Source organism: Polypterus senegalus, chromosome 10 (assembly GCF_016835505.1).
Source record: "Polypterus senegalus isolate Bchr_013 chromosome 10, ASM1683550v1, whole genome shotgun sequence".
NCBI classification, from domain to species: Eukaryota; Metazoa; Chordata; class Cladistia; order Polypteriformes; family Polypteridae; genus Polypterus; species Polypterus senegalus.
The window spans coordinates 3,424,768-3,444,138 of record NC_053163.1 but is presented as its reverse complement, the minus strand read 5'-3'; the positions used below and the strand labels follow the sequence as shown (position 1 = coordinate 3,444,138).

General features: G+C 41.4%; 1 protein-coding gene across 1 annotated transcript; it reads right to left on the bottom strand.

Moving 5' to 3' along the window:
• Window positions 1–237: 237 nt before the first annotated feature.
• Window positions 238–17,900, bottom strand: LOC120536530 (zinc finger protein 721-like). The gene is made up of 3 exons (XM_039764928.1): window positions 17,562–17,900; window positions 10,474–12,888; window positions 238–1,868 (listed from the first exon to the last, which is right to left on the bottom strand). The coding sequence occupies exons 1-3, from the start codon at window positions 17,689–17,691 to the stop codon at window positions 826–828; spliced, it is 3,588 nt and encodes a 1,195-aa protein (XP_039620862.1). The 5' UTR covers window positions 17,692–17,900; the 3' UTR covers window positions 238–825.
• Between the last annotated feature and the right edge of the window lie 1,471 nt (window positions 17,901–19,371).

The following is a 19,371-nucleotide window of genomic DNA, read 5'->3' as shown; positions in this document are numbered from 1 at the left end:
TTCTTCAGTTGTATGCTTTAGTTGTCAGTCCAATGTTTGGCTTATATTTTACAAACACGCAGCATACAATCTTTTCATCTTCAACTGTTCGGTATCAAGGTCTCCAACCAGGAAGTACTAACGTAGCTGGGCTTCATCCACAATGGAGATCTTTTCATCCCACATATTTTGCAGTCTTTGCCCACTCTAGTAGAGAGGATCACTTCTTTAGAATTTCCCATATTGTACATGACATTGAAGCAAAAATTTTGCAAACCTCACCTAGTCAGGTGGCTTAGTGAGGCTCTGGGATAACAACACTTTACGCCACCAACTGAGCTTCAGCTATGAATTCTTGGGTGTTCTCCTGGGATTTTGCCATGGCTTGAACACGCATTCAATTTTTCGATGAGATACATTTTTCTGTAAGGCTTTGGTTCTGCTCCACCACCTCATGAGTGAATTGTGTTGTTAGCACTCAAATTAATGATGGAGGCTCTGTGTTATACCTGTATTACTCCAGATATTCCTCCTTTTGTAGCTGAGCATCAGGGTGCTGGTAATTGTCAGGGTCCAGAAGGGCATAGAAAGTTTTTCTTGCTAGTTCTGTGAATCCAAGAACAATCAAATTACTTTCACTTCCTTTATTCCATATTTCTTAATATTTACTTACTGTCTGTTCTTGTCATTCTGATTTTTAAGTAATCATTTGGGACTGATACCTCAATTAACCAGAGTCTGTTGGTGCCCATTAATGCAAACCCATTGGTTTGCTGGCATCAGTTTGCTGCTCTTTAGAGATGGGTATTTCCCAATCAGTACCTGTTAATTCTCCATTTTTCTCCATCATTCTTTCTGACTTGTGGCCCCTGTGTCACTCTCGTACCGGCAGATTGTATTTTTTTCAAAGTTTCCAGTGGAAGAGTCTGGCGACTTTGGTGTATCCAGAGCAAAAAGTTCCCCTGTATGAGTTCTCTGGTGATGCCTAAGGTTTGAAGACCAGCGGAATGACTTTCCACAGTCGGTACAGTGGTACGGCTTTTCTCCTGTGTGAACTATCTTGTGATCTCGGAGGCTTGATGCCCAGCTGAAACTCTTTTCGCATTCAGTACACTGGTACGGTTTTTTCTGAGTGTGAATTATCCTGTGACACTTGAGGTTGAACATTTTATTAAAAGTCTTTCCACATTCAGGGCATTGGTATGGTTTTTCTCCAGTGTGAATTCTCTCGTGTCGTTTAAGTACCGAAGCTTGGGTAAAGGCCTTTCCACATTCATTACACTGGTATGGCTTTTCTCCAGTATGAATTCTCTGGTGGACTTTCAGGCTGACAGCCCAGTTGAAATTCTTCCCACATTCAGTACACTGGTATGGAGTATCTCTTGTGTGGACTGTCTGATGTTGTCGAAGTCCTGTAATCTCCCTGAAGGTCTTTCCACATTCAGTACAGTGGTACGGTCTTTCACCTGTGTGAATTGTTTGATGGAGTTCTAAGTTTGAAGCCCAAGTGAAACTCTTTCCGCATTCAGTACACTGGTATGGTTTTTCTCCCGTATGGATTCTCTGATGTCTTCTAAGACCTGTCACCTCTCTGAACGTCTTCCCACATGCAGTACATTGGTATGGTTTTTCTCCCGTGTGGATTTTCTGATGATATTTAATGTGCGCGGCTTGGCTGAAAGTCTTGCCGCACACAGTACAGTGGTAAGGTTTTTCACCCGTATGAATCCTCTGATGCTGTTTGAGGTGTGAACACCGTCCGAAACTCATTCCACATTCAGCGCATTGGTAGGGTTTCTCTCCAGTGTGAATTCTCAGGTGATCTCTGAGGCTCCTGTCACGTTTGAATGTTTTCTTACATACCGTACATTTGTTTGGTTTTTCACCTGCAACAACTGCATGGTGCTCTCCGGAAGCCTGCTGCATTAAATTCATTTCTAATTTTATGTTGCCTGCACGTCCACGTCTGGGCCCATGTGGTTGCTTAACAGAGGACAGGATTCCCTGAACAGATCCTCCAGTGTTGTTTTCTTTAACTTTATAAAGGAGTTCATTTTCATCCACACTCTGCACAATTTGTATTTCTTTTTTAATAGTAGGAGAAACTTCGGCCTCTGATGCCTCTTCTTTAATAGGACTGAATTCCACCTTAATGCCAATGGATTCCAGTGGGCCAATACTATCTGAAATCCCAGGCAAGTCATCCTGTACTTCTTCTTGCTTAATGTAACTTACAACAGGTTGAGGGATTCCCTCTTTAGTTCTCAAAGAGTCAGCGTCAGCTACAATCGCTGCATTCTGACTGTTGCACTCCAGCACGCCCAGTTCAACGCCTTTAGAAAATCCTGTGTGAAGCAAACAAAAGAAAATAAGAAATATTTAACTGTTGGTGGCAAGAAAAAGACTTTCCAAAGCAGGGTTTCTTAAACTTCTTATTCTCACAACCTAATCCTGCCGTTCTTGGTGTCCTCAAGATCCAGTCCATGACGACCATAGGAGGGGGAGTCCCCTTGATGCTGACAGTCATAGCAGTGCAATGTGGATTGCTTAAACAACTCATGACAACCTACTGCATACACAACCCTTTCCCATTAAATACAATAGCGAGTAACAACCGTGCTCGACCAAAGATATGGCAACCACAAGAACCATTTTCAGTCATGACCCGTAGTTTGAGACAATCTGTTCTACAGGATACCTGTAACCACAATGAACAAACTGGGGCCTAAACAAATGCTTTGACATTCTGACCTCTTGCAGTTCACCTTATTTTCTGAACATTCTAAGATCGACAGATTTGTAACTTTTTTGAAATTCCCCAAACAGCTACATCTCAACATAATTCAGCTTTTCAACATTTAGTGCTTTGTGTGACATGTCCTGAAATAGTCACCAATGCACAGCCCAATGTCACAATCTGGACAGTACAAGCATGTTTCTTTGCCTACTTTTACTGTAATTTTCTTTTGCTTGCACACAAGGGTAGAATGTCAGTTCCTGATCTGCACTATCAATGTGTCCTTTGTGTTATTGTAGGCTACCATAGTGCACAGCTTAGCGACTTCCACATTTCCCCTGACATGAACACTGACAATTGCCACACTGCTTAGGGAGTTAACATCTTGCTTGACCTTGCACTTGATTGCAATTATTTTTCCATCTTGTCACACAGCTACTGTCGCACCATGATGGAGCTTCATGTGACCAAATTCATTGGGCATATCATAGCAGTTTGGCTGTACAGTGCCATATCATGTATTGGTTTCATATTCCATGTCAACGTCTGATGACCAATTCACATTGCCATCAGTACCGCTTGATGTGAGCAACAGTTTAGTTTCAGCTTGACTTTATAGCCTCTTGTTTCAATGCCACTGTGCTTGAAGGCTCCATCCCACTTAGGAATATTGATGAGTTAGAGTGGCAAAATACATAGAAATTCCCCTAATTTCTTCCAGCATGATGTTATTTCATCCACTAATTGGCAGCAAAACACTGTCCCAAGTGTCATTCGGGCTTTCAAATGTAAAGTCAATCATTACACATTACCCCAAGTCTGACTCGTGATTAACTGTACTTGCATGAAATTCCGAGACCAAGTCATGCTCAAGATTAAGTCAAGGAGGTTAATGACGAGTATTGTGGGGTGTGGTTCTCCTGATATCTATGCAAAAGGACGAAAGTCCAAGTCTTTAGAGTCCTGGTGCTTCCTGTCTTGCTATATATGGTTGCGAGACATGGTTGCTATCCAGTGACCAGAGACGAAGACTGGACTCCTTTGGTACTGTCTGTCTGGAAATCAAGACTTTGTGTCAAATGAGCGTCTGCTCGTGGAGTCCCGAATGAAGCACATGACCTGCACTGTGAGGGAGCGTCAGTTATGACACTACGGCCATGTGGTGCGTTTCCCCGAGGATGATCCAGCTCGTAAGATCCTCATTGTTGGGGACACGAGTGGCTGGACCAAGCCAAGGGGTCACCCACGTAACACCTGGCTGCGGCAGATAGAGGGTCATTTCCGGAGGGTGGGACTGGACCACATGTCTGCCTGGGGGGGTTGCCAATCAGGATCCCGAGTTTCGTCATGTAGTGGGTGCAGCAACGCTCTGTACCAGTGTATGCTCCCCATTGTCCAGATTTGTCCACCTCTGATTATGGTAAGGGTCCCCAAGATTTTAACCATGCTATTTTCATATGTTTTGTTTTACAATACGTTAAAAGTCCTAAATCAAAAGCCAAGTGTCTGCTCTATGAAATAAAGAATGACTTGACAATGACTTTAGTCAATTTCAACTTATTTCACACAAAATTGTCATTCTTTTTTAAATATGGCCAATTTATTTGGCTGTGTCTGTAACAATTTTGCAGACGGTCTCCATATATTTATTTGCCAGATCAGGGGTGAGTGACATTGTTCTTCAAGTGCTGCAGTGTCTGCCGGTTTTTGTTCCAACCCAGTTACTTAATTAGAAATAAATCCTTGCCAAAAACAGATCTTATTTAATTCTGAGACTTGTTACTGTTTGAATTGTGCCATGGCAGGTCATTCCTAGCTCATAGAATTTTTTCATTTCCAATGATATCATCGAAACAATTTGAAGTCTAAAACGGGTAAGTAATTTTCAGTCCTGAGGGTTTTTCTCTTCAGCTTCCTTCCAGATATTTTATTAAACCAAGCAGTTCCTGATGAAGACACAATGATGTCAATGGAAAGATGTTACATGGACAGCTGCTAGTTCCTTTGTCATTTGCATCTCTTGCTAATAAGTAACAATTAAAACAGCAAATGCATGTTTAATTGTAAAACAAGCAGTTAAGTGTGAAGCATCTTAAAAGGCGAAACAGTGAAAATGAACATTAAAAATGCAGCTTAAGAAATAGCATGAACTGACTCGGGATTAAGAAACTGGGTTGAAACAAAACCCTGCACTCTCCGAGGCCCACCAGGAATGACGTTGCTCACCCCTGTGCTAAATATTCTATATAACTGTTAGATATTTTGACAAATTAAGTCTGGATTTTTCCTATAACTGCAGCGATCTGTCACTTGAGCTCTCTTTTTACATAACACGCTAGGCCATGATCGAAACCTAGCAGGTGTAACAAATGGACACAAACGCGACCCCCTGTGCAACTGCACGCAGAGTTGAAAAAACTGAATGCCACACGGCCTACAGTAGAAGAATGTACTTTTAAATGAGAGCGGACATTACCGGCGGTCGACATCTGTAAAATCGACCCCCAGAATGCTGAATTCAACACGTTTCTTGCAATTCGTGATGAACTGCAAATTTTCCAGAACAAGCACACCTGCTTCGCCGTCGTATACACTGCCACCACGAACTGTGTTCCCACTTTTATCCATTCGTGCTCCCTGACAGAAGGCGGAGATTTGACATCTGACACCGTCTTTAAAAAGTGTAAACGAACCTTCGTCACCGCTTCTCCTACTCATGTCGTTCATCTTGCGTATTAATACTGAACAATCCCTGCTGTGTTAAACAGCGAGTCATCGGCAAGCGGGAAGGCACAAATGAGACTCCCGTCTTCACAGATCGCCAGTGTTTTGATTTATTTTGCTCTCCGAAGGATACAAAATCTGCATGCAGCCACTTCACGGAAGCTTTCGATTGGCCCGTTTCAGATTCCGCGGCATACCCACTTCCATTTCCGCCTACGTCATCTTCGCGTAAGGTACTCTTCTGCCACAGTACGCATGTGCTGTCAAAACGGCAGCATTTTCTGCGCAGGCGTCTCTCGGCAAGCCGCTAAGGACTTCATTTCCCAAGTAACGTAGCAAAACGTCAAGGCTCGGAGTCGTTTCGTTTTGAACTCTAAAGGTGAATTTTAAATATTATTTAGTCTGTAAAAGACTTGAAAAATGCTAATGTTTTTAATTTTGTACCCAAATTATTTGGTTGCAATATGTAATCCGTTACCTGTGAATGTCCTTAATGTAAGTTTCTGGGCTTGTAAAATTTCCATCAGTGTTTGTTCTTCTATTTATGCTTCAGTAAAAGTTTATGAAGTGACTTATAATGAATAGAAAAAAAAGTTTCACTTTGAAATGCCATTTTTTACTATATATATATTGTTATATATATGACATAATTATATAAATTATAATTAATGTAATTATATTATATAATTACATATATTATATTACATATATAATAATATATTATTTATTATAACTATATATATATATATATATTGTTATTTATATTGTTATATAAGGTGGAGTAATGGCTCTGAGGCCAGGGTTCTGCGCTGGCAATCGGAAGGTCGCCAGTTCGAATCCCGTAAATGCCAAAAGTGACTCTACTCCGTTGGGCCCTTTACCTGCAATTGCCCCATCCTGGGAATGACGTTAATCTGCATCCAGCCCTGCATGTAAGGAAAAACCTGGGGTTGGTGGCAGAACTGGTACTCCGGCCACCATAAAAACCTCCCACTGGTTCCACTCCATCTGAACTAGTGTGGTGCTGAGGTGTCACCCGTTTCATGGCTGCACTCGGGTCCTAATCTTGGATCCTGAGTTGGTTTGTCATGTAGTGGGTGCGGCAATGCGCCGTATCAACGCCTGCTCTAAACCTCTCTCATATTGTTACATGTTATATACTGGTCTGACTGCAAGTTCTTGCTTTGCAAAATGGTGTTTATGGGGTAGGGGTATTATAGTTATGCTGATAAATCATTGGACAATTCATTAATATTATATCATGTACCCATTACTGAATCATCAATATCCAATCTAATGTCCCGGATCTGCTCAAATAATGCAATGCGTAGCCAGTTTATTGAATTCATTTTATGTTCAGGGCCGGCGTCACCATTATGGGAAATGCCTAGGACGCGGATCATAGGGGGGCAAAATCCAGCCACACAGGTTAGCTACCAAACAGTCGGTTGGTACACTAATAAGCTTGGCTGGGGCTCAAAAGAACCAACAGAAGATTTCAAAGCAAAGAGAAACTTATGGTGCACTGAATGGAAAAAAGGAAACCCTTCAGCTAAACATCAGGCCGTAGACCTTCTTCAGACTATGGATATGGTGTAAACACATAGTGTTAAGGGTGTGCTCTATTATGTGGATGTTTAAAATAAATTCAACTGATAGGGTCATCATAGGCTTATGAAGTTCTTACTTGCAAGCGCCAATCAACATGCAACCTGCCACAGCCCTCTGGCACCAAATTTAATATCTGACCTTAAAACCTCTGTCTTCCTTACCTGAAAAGTCTAAGAACACGATTGTCATCAATGCAAGCAGCATAAAGTGCAGTCAGTTATGAGGAGAAGAGTAACAGAACAGTAATTCAGAGTTCAGTGCTGGAGTGGGAGGAGGCTGGGTGGGGCAAAATCTTTGACTGGGAGTTGATTGGGTGGGGTTAGAGACCTCAATGGCAGCAGGCTTGGTGAGGCTGGATAATGTTACAGCTTTATAGGTCCATTATTGTCACATGTACACAATCTTGTAAAATTCTTACTTGCTTGTGCTCATCGACATGCAGAACATCACCGACACCCTAATTAGTGTGTAGAAATACCTCACAGTGAAAAGTGTTTCCTTACCTGAAAAATACAGTAAAGAATTTCACTATACCTTGTATACCTGACAATAAGGACCCCTTAAGCCAATAAAATGGAAAACTTACTAAACATGATTCATCCCAGCTGTTTTACAATCATGTGAAAAAGTAAGTACACCCCATGAGATTTTTTTTTCTACCATATGTGGATGTATGTAAGATGTAAGATTTGATCTTCATTTAAATAGTAATCAGTAGATAAAGTTCATGTAGGATAACAAACATCATGCCAGGCTACATTTTGTAGTCCACTGTATAATGTAATCACACACACAAATGTGCAGGGACAGAGAGACGGGTCACAATTGAGGGAAGGATGAATGCAGCCAAGTCCAGAGAGATTCTTGAAGAAGGCCTGCTTCAGAGTGCATGAGCAAGACAGCGCTGGAGTGGCTTTGGGACGAGAGTTTGGGCGGCCCAGGACTAAACCCCATAGAACATGTGTGGAGTGACCTGAAGATGACGCGTCCCATCCAATCTAACGGAGCCTGAGAGGATCTGCCTGGAAGATAAACTGCCCAAGTGGTGCTGTGCAAAACTTGTAGAGGCTTCCCCAAGATGACTCAAAGCTGGAATTGCTGCTACAGAATTTTTTTACATTTTTCATAAATTTGCAAACCTTTCTAAAAACTTGCTTTGGGTTATTGAGAATTGATTGATAAGCAAAAATGGAAAAGGTAGTCATTTTAAATTAAATTTTCAACACATGGAAATGTGCAGAAAGTGATCCCCAATCTGCTGTATATTCAGAAATCCCCTCAGGAAAGAATAATAGAAATATATATGTTTAGTAAATATATACATTTAACATAATATAAGTGTGGTTTTTAAAAAGTATTTTATTAAATTATATTAAATATTATATATATATATATATATATATATATATATATATATATATATATATATATATATATATATACTGTATATATATATTTATATATATTTTAAAAACCACACTTATATTACATTAAATGTGTACTAAAAAGTTAAAAATAGGTCTCTCATTCATCACTCGTAAAAGAAAAGCGTGGGTGCTTTTGCTAAGATTTTATTGATTGATGAAAAGTGCCCTTCTCATACTTTCAAGGTTCAAACTTTCCTTCAGCTGTAACTTCAACTCTCCGTGTGCCCAGCTAGCACATAAACCAACAGCTACTGAGCTCTAGCGCACCATTTTGGGCCCCAATAAAGACATTTATCACCAAGTACAGCCTGTTTGGACATTTTTTCAAGAATGTTCAAATAACTCCCCTTCATAAGATTATATTACAGATCAGTTCCATTAAAATTCAAGACCTTAAAACTTGGGGCAGGGTGTCAGTTTAATAAGACACAGGATAGATTTCTAACAAAAGATCTTTATTTTATAGACTTCCTCGCTATGGTGACCTCCACCATAAGGCACTTTGCTGAAACTCGGTTACAGTACAGGTGCTTAAAAGCAAGTCAAGTGATTCATTTGGAAGCACACAATGAGTTCAAGGCAGAGGTTGAAATGGCAGCCACAAAGTCTGAAAACAGCAGCTAGTAGGCCATACCGCCCTTATTCTAAAAAAAAAAATAAAAAGTGTTCATCTTTTCCATCATTTCTTGTCATTGCTTTTGTCTTTAGGGTGATTTCTTCATGTTGGAGTTTTTCAGCTGTGATGTGGCGGGTGTGAACCTTTCTCTTTATGTCACAGTCTGTTTTTTGTAAAGACTAAGACGTATCCGCATGATCACAAATCCCAGCAGAGAACATCAGGATGAGTCTGAAAGTTTCTGTTGATAAGTTCTGAAGGTCTAATAGCCAATAGGATTATTTGAGGTCAGTTTCACATCTTGCTTATTTTACTTGCTATATTGTATTTATCTTCTTAGCCTTGGGACTGAGTAGTCATTACGGACTGATACATCAACACTCCACCATTATTTAATGGGTATTTCTGGTGATGATTTTCCAAATCATTGGAATTGGTAATCCCCATCACTGCTTTTGATTGCAGGTCCAAGGTTAAGTTATATTTTCTAAGCATTTTCAATGGAGGAGTCTGAGTTTGTTGGGTCTTTCTACACAGAAGCCCTCGGCTATTACTGTGACAATTTTTGGTTCTGGCCAAATCAGCACTCGCCTAGTTTTTCCTCCTTTTTCTTTCTGTTGAGGCTTGGAACTTCTCCATATGTAGCCCATTATATTGTGCAGTTATGGTCAGGGGTTGATTCCTTTCAGTTCATCTCTACTATGTCAACTTTTGGTACAAAGGGTTTGGAGCAGAAGGTCAGCCTATTTATTGTTGTTTTTTTATGCCTGGTCAAAATTATTTATAAAATCTTGCAAATTGTGCACCTCGCCTACTCACAAGGAATAGGAGGGGCTTCAGACTTGTCTTCATTTATATGGGAAATGAGCTCGTGATGGACCTTACTTTCAGGTTTATGCTTCATGCTGGAGTACCATGAAGACCCGTTGGTCTTGACAAGTCCTTTCACACGTTTGATTGCTATCAGGACACACTGTCTGTTTCTATCAAGCCTGTACCACCGTAGGAACTTGCAGTGACTTTCTTTTTTTGTCTGGTTAATTCAAATCTTGTGTGATCAGTTCATTATAACAAGATTGTAGGATAAGATGGATTCTTCCAGTTGGGATTGTACTGTGAGCTGTTAACAGAATTCCAGAAGATCTTTTTGTTCCTCTTATTTTCTGCATTCTCTTCATCCCCAATAATCTTCAGGAGTGCACCAATTTCATCTTCATCTGAATTTCTCATTTGATCTTTCATCAAGGATGATATTTTTCACATACAACTTTCCACTGATAAAGGTTACTTTGCCACACCTGTTGAACCAAAATTTCATTCTGACGACACGCAAGAATCATTTCACCGTTTGCTGTTGCCTTTCTGTGGTTTCTCATCCATGTGGATTCTCTGATGGGATTTAAGGCTTTTAGAGAGGCTGAAGCACTTTCCGCATTCAGTGCACTGGAACGGTTTTTCTCCTGTGTGAACTCTCTGGTGGAATTTAAGGTCCGAAGCCCGGCTGAAAGCCTTTCCACATTCAGTACACTGAAACGGCTTTTCTCCAGTGTGAATTCTCTGGTGGAATTTAAGGTTTGTACCCCGGGTGAAAGTCTTCCCGCACTGAGTACACTGAAATGGCTTTTCACCGGTGTGCATTCTCTGGTGAAACTTAAGGGTTGTATTCCGATTAAAAGACCTCCCACATTCCATGCATTGGTATGGCTTCTCTCCTGTGTGAATCCTCTGGTGGTATTTAACATGGATAGCCCGTGTAAAAGTCTTCCCACATTCCGTACATTGGTAAGGTTTTTCTCCTGTATGAATTCTCTCGTGGACTTTAAGGTGTCCAGACAGATGGAACTTCTTCCCACATTCAGCACACTGGTAAGGTTTTTCTCCAGTATGAATCCTCTGGTGGAGTTTAAGAGTTGTAACCTGGGAAAACCTCTTTTTACATTCAGTACACTGGTACGGTTTTTCTCCAGTATGAACTCTCTGATGATATCGAAGGTGCAAGTGTCGTCTAAAACTCTTTGGACATAAAGTACAAGAGTACGGCTTTTCTCGATGGTTAACATCTTCGTGTGTTCTTTTGTGTATGCGCAAGTGCTGCCTAAGGGTGGCGCGTCGTGTGAACGTCTTTTCGCATTCAGTGCACTGAAACGGCTTTTGACCTGTATGAATTTTCTCGTGTTGTCGAAGTGCACTACTGCATCTGAAACTTTTTCCACATTCGGTACAGGGGTATGGTTTTTCTCCAGTATGAATTCTCAAATGATGTCGAAGGTCTATATTTCGCCTAAAGCTCTTTCCGCATTCAGTACATGGGTAAGTTTTTCCTCGATGGTTAACTTCCTCTCGTATTCCTCTGTGCAGGTTCAAGTGTTGTCTCAGAGTGGCCCGCCGCGTGAACGTCTTTTCGCATTCGGTACAGTGGTACGGTTTTTCTCCTGTATGAATTCTCTGGTGTTGGCGAAGGGCACTACTGGCCCTGAAATTCTTTCCACATTCAGTGCACTGGTACGGTTTTTCTCCTGTGTGAATTCTGCGATGACGTGTAAGGTGTGTACTCTGCTTAAAATTCTTTCCGCAATAATTACATTCATACATTTTCCCTCCTTGGTCAATCCTCTGATGTTGCAGAACAACTGAGCTCTGCGTGGGCGACTTTTCACATTCAGGACATTGGTATAGAAGTTGCGGGATATTGCTGAAAGATGGGATAGAGCTTTCATCATTGCTTTGCAGGCGTCCTACAGCATTGACCAGGTGCGTCTTTTCTGCACTTGTGTCCTGATTGAACATTGTTTTTAATTTCTCACTATTTGTATCCTCAGACTTGCGTTCCTGTTGAGTGATGGACAGAGTTCTTTCCAGGGTCCCTTCCAAATGGATCTGCTTACTGTCATTGTAACCCGGCAAACTCTCGCGAGGCTGAACATCCAAAGTCTGGCTGAATGTCTTTCCACATCGAGCGCACTGGTACAATATTTTTCTTATGTGTGTTCTCTGGTGTTGTTTTAGACCGGTAGCCTGTCTAAATGTCTTCCCACATTCGGCACACTGGTATGGCTTTTCCCCCGTGTGAATCCTCTGGTGCTGTTGAAGATTTGTAGTCTGTGTAAATGTCTTTCCGCACTCCATACACTGATAAGGTTTTTCTCCCGTGTGAATTCTCTGATGACGTTTGAAGTTTGAACGATTTCTGAAATGCTTCCCACAATCGACACACTGGAATGGTTTTTCTACCATGCTATTTCTTGGAAGGGCACTGGGACGTGTATTCTGTTGCAAAGAGTTTTCACAATCAGCACTTTGGTATAAAAAGTTTTGCAATTTACTGGAGGTTGTAGAACTTTCACCGTCTCTCTTTTCTGTACTCCTGCTCAAGATCTTTCCAAATTTCTCCTCGCCTTCCAGCTCGCTCTCTTGCTGAGTCACATACAGACTACCTTCCAGATGGCTTTCCTTACATTCAGTATCATTCAACGCACCTTCATCTATACACCCTGAAGGAAACATCTCCGTTTTAAGAGCAGAAGGGAAATCCACATCTGAGAGCTCCTGTTTAGTGACGCACTGCTGCTCTTCCTCCACTTTCACAGTTACACATTCCTGTTCAGTGCCGGAGTACAACCTTTCGGCCATGTCTTCTTGTTTAATGTAAGTAGGTATCTGACTGGGCTTTCCATCTTCAGTTTTCACAGTTCCAGTGTCTGTAGATGACTGCAGAGTTTCACCACTTGACTGCAGGATCTCCTGAATGAAGTGTTTTATTTCTTGTGATCCTTGGGAAGCGTTTACAAGTGGACCTGCATGAAACGATAAGAGAATGAGACCATCTTAAGTATAGTTAATGGAAAGACTTTTCTAACAGGAATTTCAATTATTTACAACTCAATCAAGTAGATTTGACTTGAGTCCAAATTCTCACCATAATAAAGACCCCCTGTTATAATACATTTTGCTATAATATTAAGGTTAATGTCACTGTCTCTGTAAAACACTTTTAAAGGATTCATTCACATGTGCAGGCTAAGTTTGGCACACAGGGGCTAGTCTGCCAGCATTTAGAAAACCATTACTTTAGCAGTTTGAAGAATGAACAAGCTGCAGTGTAGGCATTGTGCTATTCTTGTATATTTTGGAGGTGGGGTTGAGTCTATTCTGTCCTTGTTTGGAGACCAGAGAGGACCAGCACATGGAGCAGACAGTATATAAGGCTTGGACTGCTGCCAAGACACATTGAAGCTGACGGCCGGATGATGTTGTCTTCATCCGCCCCGAAAATCCTTTCAGCGCAGTGACGAAAATGGCAGACTCTATAGATTAAGATCCGACCTTGGTAGTGTCTGCTATAGCTTCCTTTCGTCTGTTATACCGTGTAAATTGTTATTAAAGAAAGCGAAGTATAATTCTCTTATGTGATTATTGTACCACCGTAATCACTATGGGAGGGATATTGCCTTTTAATATTATATTTCTATATTTTTGGTTACTTAAAATGCCGCAATTTAAAAGAACTTATTCCAACAGGGAGCTTTTGCTTCTAAAGGAAACACCCCCATACCTCACACACTTTAACAGACACACTCCATCATTCACTCCTGGAAATTCTCATCCAATCACATCCCAAACAAGATAAGGAATGGGTGTTTATAAGGAATGATAGTGTAGCCACTTCCTAAGTATCTTAATACAAAGTGGCGCTCTAAAATGACAAAAGCGGTCAAAATATCAATTTCATTTAATTACACTTGATTTGCATTTACCCTCATTAAATACACCACTCATCAAAATATTTTAGCTAACTTATTAATACAGAAAAGAATCAAACCCAACATGTTTAACATAAAAACCATCACAGTGATCATCAGCGACGCCCCGTGCTCCAAGGACCCCAGCACGATTATAACTGGGGGTATTTTGTAGTTCATGACCGAGGATAACCGGGGAAAAAGAGGAAAAACAGAAACACAGCAGCAGTGGGAAAAATATTAAAAGTGTTCATTCCAAGAGCAACAGGGCCACAATCAGAATTCTGGGCCAAGCAATCTATAAAAGGAAGAAAAACTGAATCTGATTTGCTTCTTTCTTCATTCCTGGAAGTTATTCTAGAAAAAGCAACTCTCAAACAAAAGCCAAACCAATCTGGATAAATAAAAACAATTCACAGATCACAGGTTCCCAGAAGCTCTGAGGAGTTCATTAGACCCGTAGAACAATACAACCCTTATGGCTGGCTGCTCAGTCTCTCTCCTCCAAGTGTATCTCTTGCTTTTTTGTATTTCCTCACAGTTTCCATAATGAATACAAGAAAGTAATATATATATATTTACGAGGGAGGTTCAAAAAGTTTCCACACTTTTTAAAAACTCTATTAAGAATTTCAAAAATAAATGACATCACTTTTCTATGTAGTCACCTTCCTCTTCGATGCAATTTTCCCAGCGTCATACCAACTTTTTAATGCCATCAGCAAAAAATGTTTTTGGTTGAGCGCGTAGCCACTGAAGTGAATCAGTTCCAGGGTCCTGCCTTCATTCCTTGTGGTCGTGGCTGTGGCTGTAGCTGGACGTCTGGAAAGGTTTGACTCTGGTATTGATACCAGCTTTTGGACCTCAGCACCGATACCAAAACAGTTCAGAAGCAAATAACTGGTTACTCCAAACAGCCACCGCCCCTGATGCACTGTGCCATCATACTGAACTACACAATGCTTCCCTCATGATAGCCATGAAGTTCTGATCGTGTTGAAGCAACAAGGGAGAGGGGTCCCCATGAACTTCTGATTGCATCGATGCAATGGGCTTCCAGTAAAACTTCAATTACATCAAATCAATTGGTTGGGTGGGATTGTTTGGGATCATTGTGATGTCCCAATCACATTGTAACATTTAGTGTCATTGTTTGAATTTTACAAAATGGATGTTTTTCCACAATTGTAATGATTAATGTCAAGGGGTATGTGGAGGGGTTGGGGATTGAGAGGAAAGCTGTTGTTTATTTCCAAGATCAAAAATCCCAAAATGTTACTACCATACAGTTTTAAAATTGCTTTTTTTTTTTGGTATAACACACAATCCTAATCTGTGCAACACTGTTAAGGATTTGTGACTTGGCATCTAGTGAATGCACAGTCAATGACAGCCTCTTTCTCTCTGCAATTTATAATCTGGGAACAAATGGACTCTACAGGACTAGGAATGACATAATTTATGGCTTAAGATAGGAAGAAGTACAGAGCTACTTAAAAAATGATACACTCTGATCAGAGTCATCTGTCATCAGGACAAGATAGGCAATCAAATGTGTGCAATGTGACGTGTCCTAGAATCCCATGTGAGCGTTTCAATATAAATGTGGCTCATCCCAGAGAACAAAGAGAAGACAACAAAAGGGCAATGACATAAGAAGTGCCACCTGATTTGGACGTCAGAAAATGTAACCTATGAACAACACGGAAAGGTGAATTAAAAGCCGACCAGGACATTTCTGATTTTCAGTAAGCCTTTTTTTCCTAGGGGGGTAATAATTACAGTTTAAGTGATACCAGGCTTATGTAAAAACGTGTTTTTTTTTTTTTTTTCCTTTAGAGAAACATAAAATGCAATAAATAAATCCATCTTAATAAAAGGACAAGAGTGTGTGTGTGTGTGTGTGTGTGTGTCTGGCTGGTCGCTGTGTTTCAGTTATCCAACAGGTGGTGCATCACAAACATGAGCACTGCTTTTACAAATCATGTACTAAATGGTGTGTAACAGAGTCGTAGTAACTGGGCGGACATGCTCTACTACAAACGTTAATGCGGAGGTCTGCATTGATTTCTTAGACGGGTAGCACAGCTAGTAAGTAAGCCTAATAATACAGACCACCCGGGTGGGGGGTAAACATTAACATTATTCAAAGTTATTGTCTGTTTTTACTTGCATTTTTATTACTCTTTAATTTAATATTGTTTTTTTTTTTTTTTGTATCAGTATGCTGCTGCTGGATTACGTGAATTTCCCCTAGGGATTAATAAAGTATCTATCTATCTAATCAGATGCCCCACTCGTCATTCTCAAATTGAAAATTATCTGGTTTGTATCCAAAACTTGCTTACTTCACTCTCCCCGGTCCTGGCTCATCCTTTGTGTCCCCGGTTTTACTGTATTGGGACTGGCAGTGATGATTCACTCAAAGCAAAGGGGGTGGCAGAGTGCTATTTAACAACTTCACCTAGGGCAGCAAAAATGCTAGAGCGGACTCTGCCCATTATATACACACACACATACAATAAGCCATGCCATCACAATTATGAAACTCATGATTGTAATTAATCATTTATGACCATCATCATTTCAATTCATCAGTTTACATTCCAGCCACTTTAAAGCACTCTTTGTTTCTGCGCTGCTGTTGATTCTCTCAGCGTGGTGGGTAGAGAGAGATAAAGTGAGTGAGCACCCCTTCAGAGAGCAAAAATAGAAGGAAGAGAAAGGCGTCCTGCAAACAGGTAAACGCACGCTGCTGCACATTTGAAACTGCACTTCCAACAGTTTAAAAACATCAACCAGCTTCAGCTACTTATTTTGTATTTTGATATTTTGTATTATTGCCTTGCTTTGCATATGAGCTGCACATATTACCAGCCTTAAATGAAAGATGGAAATGTCAACCAGTTGAGTTCATAGCCTGTCCATATTAGGCAAATTCATGACCTGCACTTGTACTAGTTACGTTATAGGACCAGAAAACTGAAAGGATTATTCTTAATTGTTTTTATTTCAACGGATCTGCTATTTTCACCATGATGACAAGCCCACTCTCACGGATGGGATGTATGGAAATATAAAAGTCCACCTACTTACAAAAAGCTAATTGCTCTTTGCTTCATTGACAACGAACTGCCTTTAAACTGAACGGATTAGGCAGGGTGGCCGCAGAAAACACAAAGCTAATGTACAACACCTGAATAAGTTTCAAGTTACCACACACGTCTTCTTCCTACCCCATGGACACGCCTCCCTTCTGAGATTCTCCAATCCCGGCGCTCGATTGTTCCGCCCCGCCCATCCCGATAATCACTTAGCGGCAAGAAAAACACAAATGAGCGCTGGAGCCTGGATGGCCACTTTCACGTTATCAAGCATTTCCCTAACAACGGGCTTGTTCAAACTTTTAAAAGTATTAAAAGAAATGTGATCTGGAAGTTAATATAATCAGCAAACGATAGGAAATGAAGACGAACGTCCAATCCGTTACAGTGTGTGCGATTTCAGTAGCCATGAACGCATGTGTTTTCTCTTCAGGTGCCATCGATTAGTTTTGCTCTTCATCAAATCACGCGGAGTCTGCTCGCTATTCGCCGGGGGTCGTCGGTGTTCCCCGCTCTCTTTTTCTGATGCTCTTGTGATCAGTCAGACCTTTCTCAAATCAGCTCCCTTACACTAAGCGGAGATTTCACCTCTCCCACCATTAGTATATCAATTCGTGCACTCACTTCGATCTCCGCGTTGCTCCATCACTTCTGCGCTCGCACGGTCGCTCTCGCTTGCCCGCCAGTCCCCGTCTGTTCCCGTCGAGTGAGTCCGAATCGCCTCCGGCTGCCACACTGTGGTGAGCTGCTGCATGATGAGCTCGTCCTCCGCGCCGAAGAGCCCCGACTTTCTCTTCTCGTGATGGTGTCGAGTGAACCTTAGTTGAAGGTCGCTTGTGTCCGCCTTCTGCTCTTTCTAGATTTGAACTAGGCGCTCCGAAAGGCTGCACGGTACTGTGAACTTCAGTCCGTCATCGAGTATCCAAGTGTATGACAGGCGGCGACAGTCAGCACGGGGAAGCCATGGACGGAACACGAGCAACTTCCGGTCCGGAGTGGCACCCCCCGTGTGTCAAAATAAAAGTCATCTAAGCGCTAAAGCCGAAGAATCTAGTGCGAAACACTCCAGGTGAGTTTTTTTTTCCTTCTTTTTATTATTATTCAAGGGTGTATTATTCGGCTGACTACTTTATCTGATGCGACTCACAACATCTGAGATACAATTGGAGCACAGGCAGGTTAAGTGACATGCTTATGGTCACACAGTGTGGCAATAGCGGGATGTGAATCCACAATCCGAAAACCGCCACACTGCCTGCCTAATTTTACCTCAGAAAATTATTCGGCGAATTCATTTTAAGGTCGTGAAGCGTATTTCCTCAGCCCTGGACGCACGACACCCATTCACACATGTATATAGGTAAAGTTAACATAACCTTCATGTCTATGAGGATGTGATAAGAACAATTATTCACACACGGGGAGAACATACAGACTCCACACAGAAATAACCAGGCGAGGGATTTGGACTACGGAGCCAACAGCGCTCACCACTTTGCTATCAGGATGCCCAGGTTCAGTTTATAATGAGAACTTCTTCTACATTCACAGAATAATGCAGTGTGTCAGAAGTGAAACATCTTGGCTCAAATTTCCATCAATGTAACGCAGAGTTTGGACATTGAGAACGTTAGAGTTCAATCTGTAAAATTCAGCAAAAGAACCATAAAGGTGCCAATCTACTTTACCACTCCACATATGAATGGAATTGCACTTTCATATCAAATTAAATGTCTCACCAATTCAATATGGTGTATGTAATATACACCTCTTCTTCTTCATCATGTATTCCTACCTTTACATGAGTCAGGGGTTTGTTTTAGAGGACTTGACGAGTTTTAAAATACCGTAGCCTAAATGGAAAGATAGATACCAAAGGCACTAGATAGATAGATACTTTGTCCTCTGGGTGGATTAAAACTTTACAGAAGCGAGAGAGAGCAAAACCAGCAGGTGGCACTACCAAGCCCTCCCAACCTCATGCAATATCACCCAACATGAACCTGGGTTCATATAAGGGGTTTTAACTGATCACCAGCACTGTTAGGATGAGCAGAATCAATACAGTTGTTGTATTCAGTAACAGTTTTCTTACTCCTTCTGCTCCCCCTGCTGAGTGTCACCTTCTCCCAACTCCGACTCCCTGTGGTGAGGCAGTGGTGTTTCCTTTTTTAGCAGGACCCTGGAAGTTCTTCTGGTGTTTGAACCAGGTTCGGAAGAGGCACTTCTGGGCCTGATGGAAGTTTCTTAAAGTGGGGAAGATCCAATCCCTTTGGCTCCCCCTGGTGGTACCTATGAAACCTAGCAGGTCTGTTCCAATTGCATTTCCCAGCATGCCCCACGAACAGTGACATAGGCACACTGCCCTCTGTTCTGTCTGGGGAGTTGCATTCTGAAAGGACTTTCTCCCTCATACCTGCCATTATTATGGCCT